Source organism: Myotis yumanensis, unplaced genomic scaffold, assembly GCF_028538775.1.
Source record: "Myotis yumanensis isolate MYYU_CA2020_CCGP unplaced genomic scaffold, mMyoYum1.0.hap1 SCAF_4, whole genome shotgun sequence".
Lineage (NCBI taxonomy): Eukaryota > Metazoa > Chordata > Mammalia > Chiroptera > Vespertilionidae > Myotis > Myotis yumanensis.
This window is the reverse complement of record NW_027223755.1, coordinates 70,273,671-70,287,904: the sequence shown is the minus strand read 5'-3', so window position 1 is coordinate 70,287,904 and position 14,234 is coordinate 70,273,671. Positions and strand designations below refer to the sequence as shown.

At 40.3% G+C, this 14,234-nt stretch overlaps 1 protein-coding gene across 5 annotated transcripts in view; it reads right to left on the bottom strand.

Moving 5' to 3' along the window:
• The window catches only part of DMXL1 (Dmx like 1), a 156,155-nt gene that overhangs the window by 121,699 nt on the left and 20,222 nt on the right, over positions 1–14,234 (bottom strand). For all 5 annotated transcript variants that reach the window (XM_070412512.1, XM_070412508.1, XM_070412509.1 and 2 more), the window contains exons 3-4: positions 11,434–11,505; positions 8,385–8,463 (exon numbers count right to left, since the gene is read on the bottom strand). In XM_070412512.1, the coding sequence (XP_070268613.1) occupies positions 8,385–8,463; positions 11,434–11,505 (151 nt within the window). The remainder of the gene's footprint in view (positions 1–8,384; positions 8,464–11,433; positions 11,506–14,234) is intronic.

Sequence of the window (14,234 nt, the reverse complement as noted above, 5' to 3'; positions counted from 1 at the left end):
AGGAACATACAATAGGTTTCAGGGGTAGATTTCAACTTCATGACTTGGATAACTGAGTAGAAGATTGTGCTATAATCCAAACAAAGAATATAGGGAAGGTGATGTAACTTTTGCAAAAAAGCTGACAATAAATAAAGCATTCACCTTAGCAATTAAGAACTACAGATTGGTGTCTCTTGGAAACATCATATTATTTCAAAAGGAAAGTGGGTCTGTGGCACATAGACTTTAGAAATCCTTGTGTCTTAATTCCCAATTAAGTCACTTATAACCATGTGAATTTGATCAAGTTGGGAAGTGTTTGAGCCTCAATTTTCTCATCTATAAAATTAAAAATTTGTATAGTGTTGTGGTAAAGATTAGCTATCTACACTAATAAAAGAGAAACATGGTAATTGGCGTACGACCGCTACCCTTCCCATTGGCTAATCAGCGTATCCTTATGCAAATTAACTGTCAGCCAAGATGGCGGCCGGCACCCAGGCACTGAAGCGAGCAGGGAGGCTTGCTTCCTCCAGGAACTGCAGACTCCAACGTTCCCCAACCCCCCTTGCCGGACTCTCAACTGCAACTCTAAGCAACTATTACTATGTTGCAAATAAGAAGCTAAACAAAACAGGCTTTCAGTCAGCCCCAGACCGCAACATTGTGTCCATGTTTTCAGCAGCGAGGCCTCAGAGCTAAAGCTGGCCCAGAATAAAAAAAAAAAAAGAAAAGAAAACAAGGAGCGGTTGGGAGCTTTTAGTCAAATGTCAGTGGGAAAACAGCCCTCAGCCCCTCAGCCAGCCTGGCCAGGTACCCCAGTGGGGACCCCCACCCTGATCCAGGACACCCTTCAGGGCAAACCAGCCGGCCCCTACCCATGAACCAGGCCTCTATTCTATATAGTAAAAGGGTAATATGCCTCCCGGCACCGGGATAAGCGGAGCAGCGAGGCTCCCAGCACCGGGATCAGCATGACAGGGGGCAGCACCTAAACCCCCTGATCAGCCCTGCTCTGTGCCTGATAGGGGGGGAGCTCCCCAATCCCCCGATTGCCCTGCAGCTGTGTGTGTGACAGGGTGCAGCGCACCAACCCCCTGATCGGCCCTGCTGTGTGTGTGACAGGGTAGAACCATAACCTCTCTATCGGCCCTGCCCTGAGTGTTACAGTGGCGGCGCCCCAACCCCCTGATCGGCCCTGTTCTGTGGGTGATAGAGGGCGGCGCCCCAACCCCCCTCCATGGGCCTTGCTCTGTGTGTGACAGGGTAGAGCCATAACCTCCCCATTGGCCCTGCCCTGAGTGTGACAGGGTGCAGCAGCCCCAACCCCCTGATCCGCCCTGCTCTGTGTGTGACAGGGGGTGGTGCCCCAACTCCCCTATTGGCCCTACTCTGTGAGTGACGGGGGGAGCTCCTCAAACCCCTGATGGGCCCTGCTCTGTGTGTGACAGGGTACAGAGCCCCAACCCCCCTAATGGGCCCTGCTCTGTGACAGGGCGCAGTGCCCCAACCCCCCTGATGGACCCTGCTCTGTGAGTGACAGGGGGCAGCTCCCCAACCCCCTGATCGGCACTGCTCTGTGCGTGACGGAGGTGGCACCGCAACCTCCCCATTGACCCTGCCTTGAGTGTAACAGGGGGCGGTGCCCCAACCCCCCAATCAGTCTACCCTGAGCGTGACTGAGGGTGGCATTGCAACCTCCCAATCCGCCCTGCTCTGTGCATGACGGGGCGGCGCCCCAACTCCCCAATCAGCCCTGCTCTGAGCCTGACCAGGGGCTGCACCTAGGGATTGGGCCTGCCCTCTGCCACCCTGGAGCAGGCTTAAGCCAGCAGGTCGTTATCTCCCGAGGGGTCCCAGACTGGGAGAGGGCACAGGCCGGGCTGGGGGACCTCCCCCCCCCCCGAGTGCACAAATTTTTGTGCACTGGGCCTCTAGTAATATGTATAATGTATTTAGAATAGGCTAGGCCAGTGGTCGGCAAACCGCGGCTCGTGAGCCACATGCGGCTCTTTGGCCCCTTGAGTGTGGCTCTTCCACAAAATACCATGTGCGGGCGTGCACGTACAGTGCAATTGAAACTTTGTGGCCCAGGCGCAGAAGTCGGTTTTCGGCCTGGGCGAGTCTATTTTGAAGAAGTGGCGTTAGAAGAAGTGGTCGGTCGTTCGGGCGATGGGATACGCAGTGCAGGGAGGCGTGCGTGATTCATGCACGAGTTGAGTGAGCCAGTCAGTCAGCAGTCTCATTGTGCAGTGGTTAGTGCTAGTCATGTCCGCAAATCGCGTGCGGGTGACAAAAGTACCTACTCGAAGCATAAAGTTACCTGTATTTTTCCAACCAGCTGCAAATCCTACAGGTATTTAATTTTATCAATAAATAATATCGTTATTAAGCCGAACCAGTTTGGCTCAGTGGATAGAGCGTCGGCCTGTGGACTCAAGGGTCCCAGGTTCGATTCCGGTCAAGGGCATGTACCTGGGTTGCAGGCACTTCCCTACTGGGGGCTGTGCAGGAGGCAGCTGATCGATCTCTCTCATCGATGTTTCTAACTCTCTATCCCTCTCCCTTCTTCTCTGTAAAAATTCAATAAAATATATTTAAAAAAAATAAAAAATAAAAAAATAAATAAATAAATAATATCGTTATTAAGTATGATATCAAGTTTCATTCAACATACCAATAGTTTAACTAAGACTTAAAACTTTAAGTAAAGTTTATTAAGTTAATTTTAGGGAACATTGTGGAGTGAAAGAAGATGTAGTATCGAGGACTGAGAAAGGTATGTTGAGATGGTTTGGACATATAGAGAGGATGAACGAAAGGAGATAGATGGAAAAGTATACAAGACAAGTGTGGATGGGAGAGTTGGAAGGGGTCGACCTCAGCAAACGTACATCAATCAGATTGAGGACGTTTTTAGCAAAGGCCAGCTTAGGAGTACCCTAATTAAGTTAATAACAATGTACCTACCTATATAGTTTAAGTTTAAAAAATTTGGCTCTCAAAAGAAATTTCAATCGTTGTACCATTGATATTTGGCTCTGTTGACTAATGAGTTTGCCGACCACTGGGCTAGGCACTTAGAAAAAGCTCAATAAATAACAGCAACTAGGGGGAAAGTCTCACAGGCAGATAAAAACAATCCAGAAAGTACTAATGAGACATTCCATTTAAATATGATTACTAGCCCTAGCTGGTTTGGCTTTGTGGATAGAGTGTTGGCCTGGTGAATGAAGGGTCCTGGGTTCGATTCTAGTCAAGGGCAAATGCCCGGGTTGTGGGCTTGATTCCCAGTAGGGGGCATGCAGCAGGCAGCCAGTCAATGATTCTCTCTCATCACTGATGTTTCTCTCTCTCTCTCCCTCTCCCTTCCTCTCTGAAATCAATAAAAATATATTTGAAAATAAATAAATATGAATACTATTCCACTGTTTAACTTACTAACAGACACAAGTTTTCTATCCTTTCCTTTTTTTTTTTTTTTTTGGAGATATAATTGTCATATAACATTATTAGTTTCAAGTGTATAACATGATTCAATATTTGCACATATTGACAAATGATCACAATAAATCTACCTAACATCCACCACCACATATGGTTATAACTTTTTTCCTTATGATGAGAACTTTAAAGATATACTCTCTTAGCAACTTACAAATATACAATACAGTGTTATTAACTACTAGAGGCCCAGTGCACAAAATTCGTGCATGGGTAGGGTCCCTAGGCCTGGTCGGCGATCAGGGCCAATCTGGTTCCCCGCCTCCCCGCCTCCCCCTTCCCTTGCCATCCGCACACCAGCACCACGTAGTTCCCCCCACCTCCCCCTACCCTCGCCATCCACATGGTTCCCCCCCGCCGCCTCCCTGACTCCTCCTTCCCTTGCCACCCACGTGTTCCCCCTGCCTCCTCCCTCCTTCACTCCCTCAGCACCGTCATCGCCTGCCATGTTTCATGCCACCCCCTGGTGGTCAGCGCATGCCATAGCGAGTGATCAAACTCGATTTCCTGATCAAACGCCTGAGGGGACACTTTGCATATTTGCCTTTTATATATATAGACTAGAGGCCCGGTGCACAAAAATTTGTGCACTCAGGGGGGAGGAGGGGTCCCTCAGCCCGGCCTGTGCCCTCTCGCAGTCTGGGACCCCTCAGGGGATGAACACCTGCTGGCTTAGGCCTGCTCCCTGGGGGATTGGGCCTGAGATGGCAATCAGACATCCCTCTGGCAGCCCGGCAGCCCTCGGGGGATGTCCATTTGCCAGCGGGGAGCAGGCCTAAACTGCAGTCTGACATCCTTAGCACTGCTGAGGAAGGCAGGAGAGGCTCCCACCACCACCGCTGTACTGGCAGCCATCAGCCTGGCTTGTGGCTGAGCAGAGCTCCTCCCATGTGAGAGTGCCCTGACCACCAGAGGACAGCTCCTGCATTGAGCGTCTGCCCCCTGGTGGTCAGTGTGTGTCATAGTGACCAGTCATTCCCAGTCATTCTGCTGTTGGGGTCAGTTTGCATATTACCCTTTTACTATATCGGATAGAGGCCTGGTGCACGGGTGGGGGCCGGCTGGTTTTCCCTGAAGGATGTCCCGGATCAGGGTGGGGGTCCCGCTTGGGTGCCTGGCCAGCCTGGATGAGGGGATGATGGCTGTTTGCAGCTGGTCACACCCCCTTCAGGGTGGGGGTCGCCACTGGGGTGCCTGGCCAGTCTGGGTGAGGGGCTGAGGGCCGTTTTCAGGCTGGCGGGTGACTGAAGCTCCCAAGCTCTCCTTTTTTTCTTTTTATTCTGGGATTTATTTACCTTCTATGGCTGTCACTGGAGCTGAGAGCCGGCTTTAGCTCTGAGGCTCAGCTCCAGCTCTGAGACCTTGGCTGCTGAAAGCAGGTATCTGGGTTTGTTTGGCTTCTATAATTGAAACACTGTTGCAGCTCCAGCTCTGAGGCCCGGCTGGCTGAAAGCAGGTTTCTGGGGTTTGTTTAGCTTCTATAATTGCAACATTGTTTCTTAGAACGCAGCTCAGAGGCTGGCAGCGGCAGGCGGGGAACCTTGGCTTCCTCCATTACTGGAGCAAGCAAGCCTCCTGTTCGCTTCAGCTGCCTGGCTGCCGGCCGCCATCTTGGTTGGCAGTTAATTTGTATATCGCCCTGATTAGCCAATGGGAAGTGTGTCGGAGGTATGGTTAATTACCATGTTTGTCTATTATTAGATAGGATAGTCAGTGCTGTACATTACATCCCCAGGATGTTCTTTATCATATAACTGGAAATTATTAACATAAACTGAAAATAAATTTACCCCATGAAGGATTAAGAATTTAATAAAGAATGCAAAATAATTAATCCTGAGTATGGAATAACACAAAAGTAGGTAAGGTATGGTATAAAATATATTGATTTGAACACAAAGGGCAGAGGTATGGAGATTAAAATTGGGGAGGGGGAAGCATAAGAAGCCTAAGACAGAAAATCTTATGATTTAAGCAAGGTGCAATAGTGGATTTCAAGACAACACAAGAGCATTATAGTCAATTTACTAACATCAACTGAAAAAATATCCAAATACCTGGCAGATAAATATATAAATACTGAACAAAACCAAAATGCTAGTATTTCATGTAAAATATTAAAAATAATTTTATAAATAATTACGAAATTCATTTGTAAAAGTAATAATTATACTAACAGCTCCCAAATATTTAGTATAACTGTAATCTATTCCTCAACCGAATTCTAAACTTTAAAGTATTTAATAGTAAAAAGAAAAATAATGAACTTTTATATGAATTTTAATTCAATCACAGTTAAAAAAGATAATGGTCATGAGCTGCTGTCAAGTCACTACGAGACATGTTAAAAAATAAGTCATCATCTATTAATACTACTCTGTAATGATGATTTTAGAGGTATTTAACATTAATACTATCCTCTAAAACATTAGTACTAACAAACCATGGGCACAAAAATTCTAAGCAACTGATACATTATTAATAAATAAATATATATATACATATATATATGTATATATATATGTATATATATATATAAAATGTTTTTATTGCAGTTAATATGATACTGTAAGAAGACAGTTCACTTGCTAACAATATTTCTATAGAACTTTATCACTTACCAAATACTTTCATATATATTGCCATATATGATCATTAAAAAACTATTTTGTGAGCCCTAGTCAGTTTGCTCAGTGGTTAGAACATTGGCCAGCAGACTCAAGGGTCACGAGTTCGATTCCTATCAAGGGCACAAACCTCAGCTGCAGGCTTGATCTCCAGCCCCAGTCAGTGTACAGGAGGCAACCAATCGATGTGTCTCTTTCTCTCTGTCTGTCCCTCTCCCTTCCACTCTCTAAAAATCAATGGAAAAAATATCCTCAGGTGAGGAGTAACCAAAAAAACAAAACAAAAAAACCCCTATTTTGTGAAATAAATTTTATCCTAATTTACAAGTGAGTTAAACCTTTCTCGACCTGCTAAATAACCTGTTTATGATCACAAAACTTGTCAAATATGTGAACATTTATTCAGAGCTTAATATATGATGGGTCCTGAAAGATAAATACTGAATAAAATAGAATCTCGTCCCTTGTCTAATCAAAACAATAAACCATGTAAACAAATACAATAGACTGTAGTGCCATATATAGTAACTCTATAATTTATTATCCAAATAGAACCCTTGTGAGAGTAGAAGGTACACAATTAATAATCATATGAGGACAATAGGAATAAACCGGGACCTAAGTCACCCTATCCACAATAGAGTTATATACAAAGTGCCATACTAAATGCCAAATTTGAACTCAGGCCCAATCTCTTTCAATTGTATGCATAAAATATATATGTAGGCACCAGCTAGTAAACACCAATCTTACAATCTCATGAGAAGGAACATTTTAAAACATTGTGAGATTTTTTTTTTTAAATCTCAAAGACAACCTCTTCCCTTATTAAATCATTTCCAAAGGTTCTGAAATTTGTGTTCTAAATTAACTTTTTTCCTCAGCTATTTCATCTACTATATTAAAATTAAACTATTTTATCTACCTAAACTGATTACTTCTGTTTCTATGTTCCAAAGATAACTTCTTTCTTATATTCTAGATCAGTGATTTTCAATTTTCAACCAGTGTGCCGCAAAAGGCACACTGTGTGCTGCAAGAATGTTTAAAACATGCACTACCTGACTATTTAGTCAGGAGCACTGACCTCTTTTCCCTTAGACTGTCAAATTAGAAAATGACAACAGCCAACATGACAAAAGCCGCCCACAGTGAATGAATCAAAATTATGCCTATTTTTTTTGTCAGATTGGTAAAAAATATTTTTTTGGTGTGCCACAGAATTTTAGTAATTAGTTTATGTGTGCCATGGAATGAAAAAGGTTGAAAATCGTTTTTCTAGATTCAACTTTCTATCTATGAGATATTGATGTAAGACATGCAAGCATCTCAAATTCCACACATCCAAACAAAACCTATGTTCTATTCTAACTCTTGCATATTAATCTTCTAATTGTGGTCATATCTTCAAAGTCATGTGAAATCCAGTTGTCAAATAATGTCAATTATATTGTCTAAATGCATTTCATATCCATGTACTCCTTTTCACTATTCATTGAATATTAATTGATACCTACTATGTTAAAGGCACTGAAACAAATTCTATTTCTCATTCACACTACTATAAAGGCATATTTTCCAAAGATACTTATAAATAATATTTATCCTCCTATTCCTCTTATCTCTAAATCCTTCTAACTCACTGCTACAAAGGAAACTCTTGCAAACCATTTAACACTAGCCACTTTCAAAGACCTATTATACCTTTTAGACAATTAACAAGAATTAAATTCAAATCCCTTACCATGACTTTAAAGGTCTTCTATAATAAGCTGCAATCTTCTCTCATCTCCAGAATCACTCCAGCCTCAATGAAGTACTAACCACTATTCGAATCTATCTTACACTTTCTTTCTTTGTGCCTTTGCTCATTGTGGTAGATTGGTAAAAATGGATTTGGGATGGTTTTTAAGTACAGAAATATATAACTAGTACATATGCACATTAACTCTTTTTAGACTTCACTTCTTTTTCTCTTCTAAATCTAACCCCACCTTCATTGTTAAATCTATCTACTCTCAGGTCAAAAGGCTCCTCTTCAAGCAAACTTTGATTCCTTACAGAGAATTAATGTCACCTTCCCAAAACAAGTATTCCTCCTATAGCTGGCATCTTCATTTCACCATAAGCTCTAAAAGAGTGCAATCTGTTTTATTACTTTTGTGTTCCCCACAATCTCACATAAAGCAGAAATGAAATACATGAAAATAATAAAAGCAATAGCCTAGGCAAGTGATATTTCATTTCAGTTAATCCTGTCTGTGTTCTTACCTGCTGGATCCCAAGTTATATTGTGCGCTATTGATTCCAGAAAAAACTGACCATTTTTCTGCCATTGACTATATAATTCCTAAAATAAAAAAAAGTCATTTATCCAATTATTATTGGTATCTTTTCTCTGACAAGAGTATATACTTATTATTATTACTGTTACTAATACATGCAGTCATTTTTAAAACAAAAATGTTCAATTCTGTCAAGAAAAATAAGGAAGGCTGGCTGATATGGCTCAGTGGTTGAGTATCAACTTATCAATCAGGAAGTCTCCTTTTCATTACTGGTCAGGGTACATGCCCAGTTTTCGGCGATCCCCAATAGGGGCATGCAGGAGGCAGCTAAGCAATGTTCTCATCACTGCTTTTCTATTTCTCCCTTCCTCTCTGAAATCAATAAATATTTTTAAAAAGAAAAATAAAGAATATGTGATGGAGGATATCAGTAAGAGACTATCCATTCCTGGAGGTTCAAAAGTCTTTCTTTAGTATATTTAAACAACCAATGAATATATGCCACTTTGGACAAGATTCTTATTGACCTCAAGACTTTTAAAATTATAATTATTACTTATTAATATTGTTACAAAGATTCAATTTTAAATATATCTGTGTCACTGCTACTTGAGGCTTTCTTCTTTTTTAATGTTTTATCCTCATCTGAGATGATATGGTATGCTTAAAAATTCAGAATAAGAGATATAACACTTGCAATATAATGTATAATTTAAGTCTTTTTATTCCTTAAAGAAATAATTTTCAACTTTTTTACCTGAAAACCTAAGAAATATATGTTGCACTGTGACCCAAAATACACACAGCATACACACACATAAATGCAATCATAAGTAATCTACCTTTAGAGTGTGATGCACTCTAAAATTTTCTATTCCATTTCATCTTCTTTTACATTCAGGTTGTGGCCTACTAAGTTGACTTCACTAACCTCTAATAGTTTGAGACCTATAAAAACTTTCTTAATGAATTAGTTCCAAACTTTAAAACAAGAATAGGCTGGATGCTTATTAAAAATTCAAATTTCCAAGACCCATGTCCAAAGGTTCAGGATCAAAAGGTCCAAGACGGGGCACAAGAATCTGCACTTTAAACCAACAACCCGGATTTTGATACAGGTGGCCTGGCAGAATATGCTTTTATAAAACACTGCCTTGCAGGAATGGTTCTCAATCACAGTATACATGAGAACCCTCTCTAGAATTAGACATACAAGGGCCTACTAGACACAACTCCACACCTACAAATTTAAAAATCCCCAGAATGGGGTCTGGATACATCAGAACTAGTGATTCTGAAGAGTACCTCTTATGAAAAACCAATATCTTAAAAGAATATTCCAGAATGTATAAAGAAATGGAAACAATATATTTTTATGAGGATCTAAACATTCTCTGAGACTATATCCTGGAATAACAGATTTTATGCGCCTTCCAAGTCTTGATTTTTCCATCTGATCCAGTTTTCCCCTTATTCATCAAGCTTTTTTTTACCCTCTCTGGGAAGTCAGTGTTACCTACCAATAAATCAACTTCTTCTTCTTAATGAGTTTCTGACACTGTTATATTAATCATATATCAAGAGAAAATGGGCAAAAACCGAAAATCTCAATTCTACCCTTACTAATATAGACCTTTTAATATAACATACAAATGTTAAAAGTCAGTTATTTCATTTAACTCAAATATATTGAGTATTATTTGAAATACATTGTTCTGAGTGGAGTGACCACCTTTAAAATTTATTTTTAGTACTATCAATTACTAATTCATAAGGCTATAAGAGCTTCTAATATTGGCTTCATTAATGTATAAACACAAATAAAAATGAGGGGAGAACAGTGAACTCTCCTTCCATCGAATTTAAAAATGGGTATCAATCCAGAGAAAATATTTTTTATTAACACAAGGTAGAGAAAAGAATGCTCACACATAGGAATCAATAAAGCTGGTTTTACTCTTAGTTCTGTGGCTTAACAGCTGTTTTGTTGGTCAAGTCACATTTCTTTCAGGGCCTCTGCTGCTTATTTATAAAGAAAGAAATTATAACTACAAAACTAAGTCAGAGGGAATATGCAAGATACTAATGAGCAAAGTGAAAATGAAAACTATTAAAAGATATATAAAGGTATGTCTATTAAAACACTCTTTAATTCTTTACATTTAACAGATTTCTACACAATCTCTGACATCATGTCATCCTTACAATAGCCCATGAAGAATAACTAGATAGTAACCAATTTCAGAATTGAGCAAAGCGTCTCATAAAGCTCCTTGCTTAGGATTAAATAGCTAAAAAGCAGCAAAGAAACCCCAGTTTCTCTGACTCCGAATAAATGCTCTTTGGACTACACTATCCTGATCTCCTTTCATATGGTTTAAATCATTAGCTTAATTTTCAGTGGAGATGGGTAAAATAACCTGGTTTGTCTGTCATACTTAAAAGCATTAAAGCACCCAAGATATCTACTACATAACCTCAGTATTTATAAACGATAATTTTAACCAGCTTTCAGAACTATTCCTTAATATAGTTTCTTTATTTAAAAAATGCACTGGGCTGGTAACAATTATATTACATGATATAATAAGTGCAAGAAAATAAATCCTGGAGTTATGTTAAGACTGCAATTAAAACATGTAACTTTAAGAACAAAATACATAAGGCAGAAAAACTACACAAAATTAGATCACAAAAGCAAAGAATAAAGTGCCACATATGACTGGACAACAGTATCTGTACTAGCAATAACTTTGTTATAACTGCCAAACTTAAAGTTGTTGACTCTTCAAATACAGAATAAAAAATGTCCAAAGGAAAAAAATAAAAATATGTCAAGACAATTCATTGACACAGTTTAATTCTATTTCAAAGAAAGATTTAAACGTATTTGTAACATGAAAGTGGCATTTGATTATAACAAATTTATACAGATTTATTTGATGATCACTCTGATTTTGTACTCTTAAAAATAACATCTTTTAATACGCAAGACATTTCAATTCCTAAAAGGAAAATGATAAATTACTGACCAAATTTTTCTTTTGCTTCGGTAGGATAACTGGTTCAAAAACAGAGATAACATTTCCATAGGATGCTGCAATCTTTTAAAAAGAAAAATGAAAAGATAAATTATGGATATGTTAACTTACTTATGAATCAAAAGAGCAAAAGAAATGAATAATATAACTTAAAATATACCCACATGTGCAATTTCATGCACCAATACTTAAGAATGTCAGTTTTAGAGACTACCATATCTAGATCAGAATCCCACTACATACTGTTACTTACTGTGTAACTAGTAATTTAATCTCTCTTAATCTTAGTTTCTCTATCCATATTTATAACATGTATAATAATATCTTCCTAACAGAAGTATTTTGAGGACTGAAATGACATTTGTAAATCATCTAGTACCTATCTATCTATAATAATAAAAGCATAATATGCTAATTAGACCAGACGTCCTTCTGGATGACCCTCCGGGGCTGCGAGGGAAGCCCGGGTCCCGGGTGCCAGAGGGAAGCTGGTGCTAGCAGCTGGGGGAAGAAAGGCCTACTCTTGCATGAATTTCATGCATCAAGGCTCTAGTCTATACTAATAAAAGGGTAATATATTAATTAGACCAGGTCGACCAGATATCTTCCAGACATCCAACTTCCTTCCAGACAAAGCCACAGTGGCAGGGGCCAAGGCAGAGGCAGTTAGGGGTGATCAGGCCATCAGGGGAGCAAGCAGTCAGGGGCAATCAGGTCGTCAGAGGAGCAAGCAGTTAGGGGCAATCAGTCCGGCGGGGGAACTAGCAGTTAGGGGTGAGATCAGGCCGGCGAAGGGAAGCAAGCAGGGGTGAGATCAGGTCAGCATGGGGGAGCAAGCAGTTAGGGGCGAGATCAGGCCGGCGTTGGGGAGCAAGCAGTTAGGAGCAAGATCAGGCCGGCACAGGGGAGCAAGCAGTTAGGGGGTGATCAGGCCAGCAGGGGAGGGCAGTTGGGGGGCAATCAGGTCGGTAGGGGAAGACAGGTGGGGGCAATCAGGCCAGCAGGAGAGGGCAGTTGGGGGCAATCAAGCTGGCAGGGGAGCAGTTAGGTGGCAATCAGGCCAGCAGGGGAGCGGTCAGGGGGAGATCAGGCCAGCAGGGGAGCAGTTAGGTGGTGATCAGGCTGGCAGGCAGAGGTGGTTAGGGGTGATCAGGCAAGCAGGCAGGCGAGCGGTTAGGAGCCAGTGGTCCCGGATTGTGAGAGGGATGTCCGACTGCCAGTTTAGGTCCAATCCCTGCAGTCAGACATCCCCCAAGGAGTCCCAGATTGGAGAGGGTGCAGGCCGAGCCAAGGGACACCCCAACCTCCCCCCCGCCACCCCGTGCAGGAATTTCATGCACCAGGCCTCTAGTATATATATAAAAGCCCAGCAACCAAATGGTGGAATGACCAGAATGATGCAGGAGCTGCCCCCTAGTGGTCAGTGTGCTCCCACAGCAGGCCGCTCCCTGCAGGCCATGCTCCCCACCAGTGCACGAATCCATGCACCAGGCCTCTATTATCATTATATGATTATAGTAAATATTAATTCCCTTCCTCAACAGAAGAGTATGTATTGATGTATTCCTTGTCAAGTATAAAATTTCACATGACTTAAAAATCAGTTTTTAGGTTACCTATCCTCAAAGCTCACAATTCTCTGAATGTAAATATAACTTTTTAAAAATAAAACTTAGATATGTTCCTTTGTGAACTCTCTAAAGAGTGTATTTTTCAAATTTTCCATTTTATCTGAGTATATTTAAAATTTACTCTTTAAGTCAATAAAGCATAACCTTTCCTGGCTCTATTTTATATTATGAAAGTAATTATTACTAAAGTTTGAGTGAGTCACAAATGAAGAACACTGAAATATCAGAAAACAGATAGACAGATTTATAAAATGAATCAGGGATAAAAATAAGAAAAAATAATCAAGTGAAGGGGGAAAGTATGAAGATGTAACATACATATGGAAAAAAACACTTGTCGATGGATATGTCTAAGGAGTTCTTCTGATAGAGAAATCATCTGCACTGAGGCAGTCTTAGAGGACATATTTTGTTTGGACCTTTAAACTGTGGGTAGTGTTTCTTCAAAAGATAGTGAATATTCAATTTTTAGAAATAAGTCATAATATGAACACAAGTGTAAAGACCAAAAGAGGCAGCAATGTATGTTTGGAGGTAACTGACCACCAGCCAAGCTAGAAGAGTGTCCCTTATAATAGAATAACAAACATGAAGCCAAAAGGCAGGTTTGAGCCAGCTGTACAGGGTCCCATGACAAGGTGAACATTTAGAACTTTCGTAAGGTACTGGTAAGCTAAGAATCTTTTTAAGCAAATGAATAACAAGATAAATGCAGATGAATTTTCTCAGGAAAATTAATCTGGCAGTACTACAAAGAAAAACCAGTAATGATAAAATACTGACGCCTATAGTATCAAGCAGCATTTCCTTCTTACAGACAAACAGAGGTCCCCAGGTACTAGAACCTATAAAATTTTCTTCCTGATAGCTTAAGTAATCATTTGATTATATTGATACTAGTAAAAAACAATTTGCCTTTACTTAGAATGATTATAAAACAAAATGACCTTTTCATTCTAACTTGAACTGTCATGTAACTAGCTTATCACAAAAAGATAACTAATATTGGAAGTTATTAAAATTAATTTCTGATATTAATCAGCCCTATGTGTATCTAGGTATCAGTCAGTTTTTATACAATAATGAAGATTACAGAATGACAGAGCTAGGAGATCACACAAACATGAAGAAAAAAAGAAAAAATCTCAATAAATATTAGCA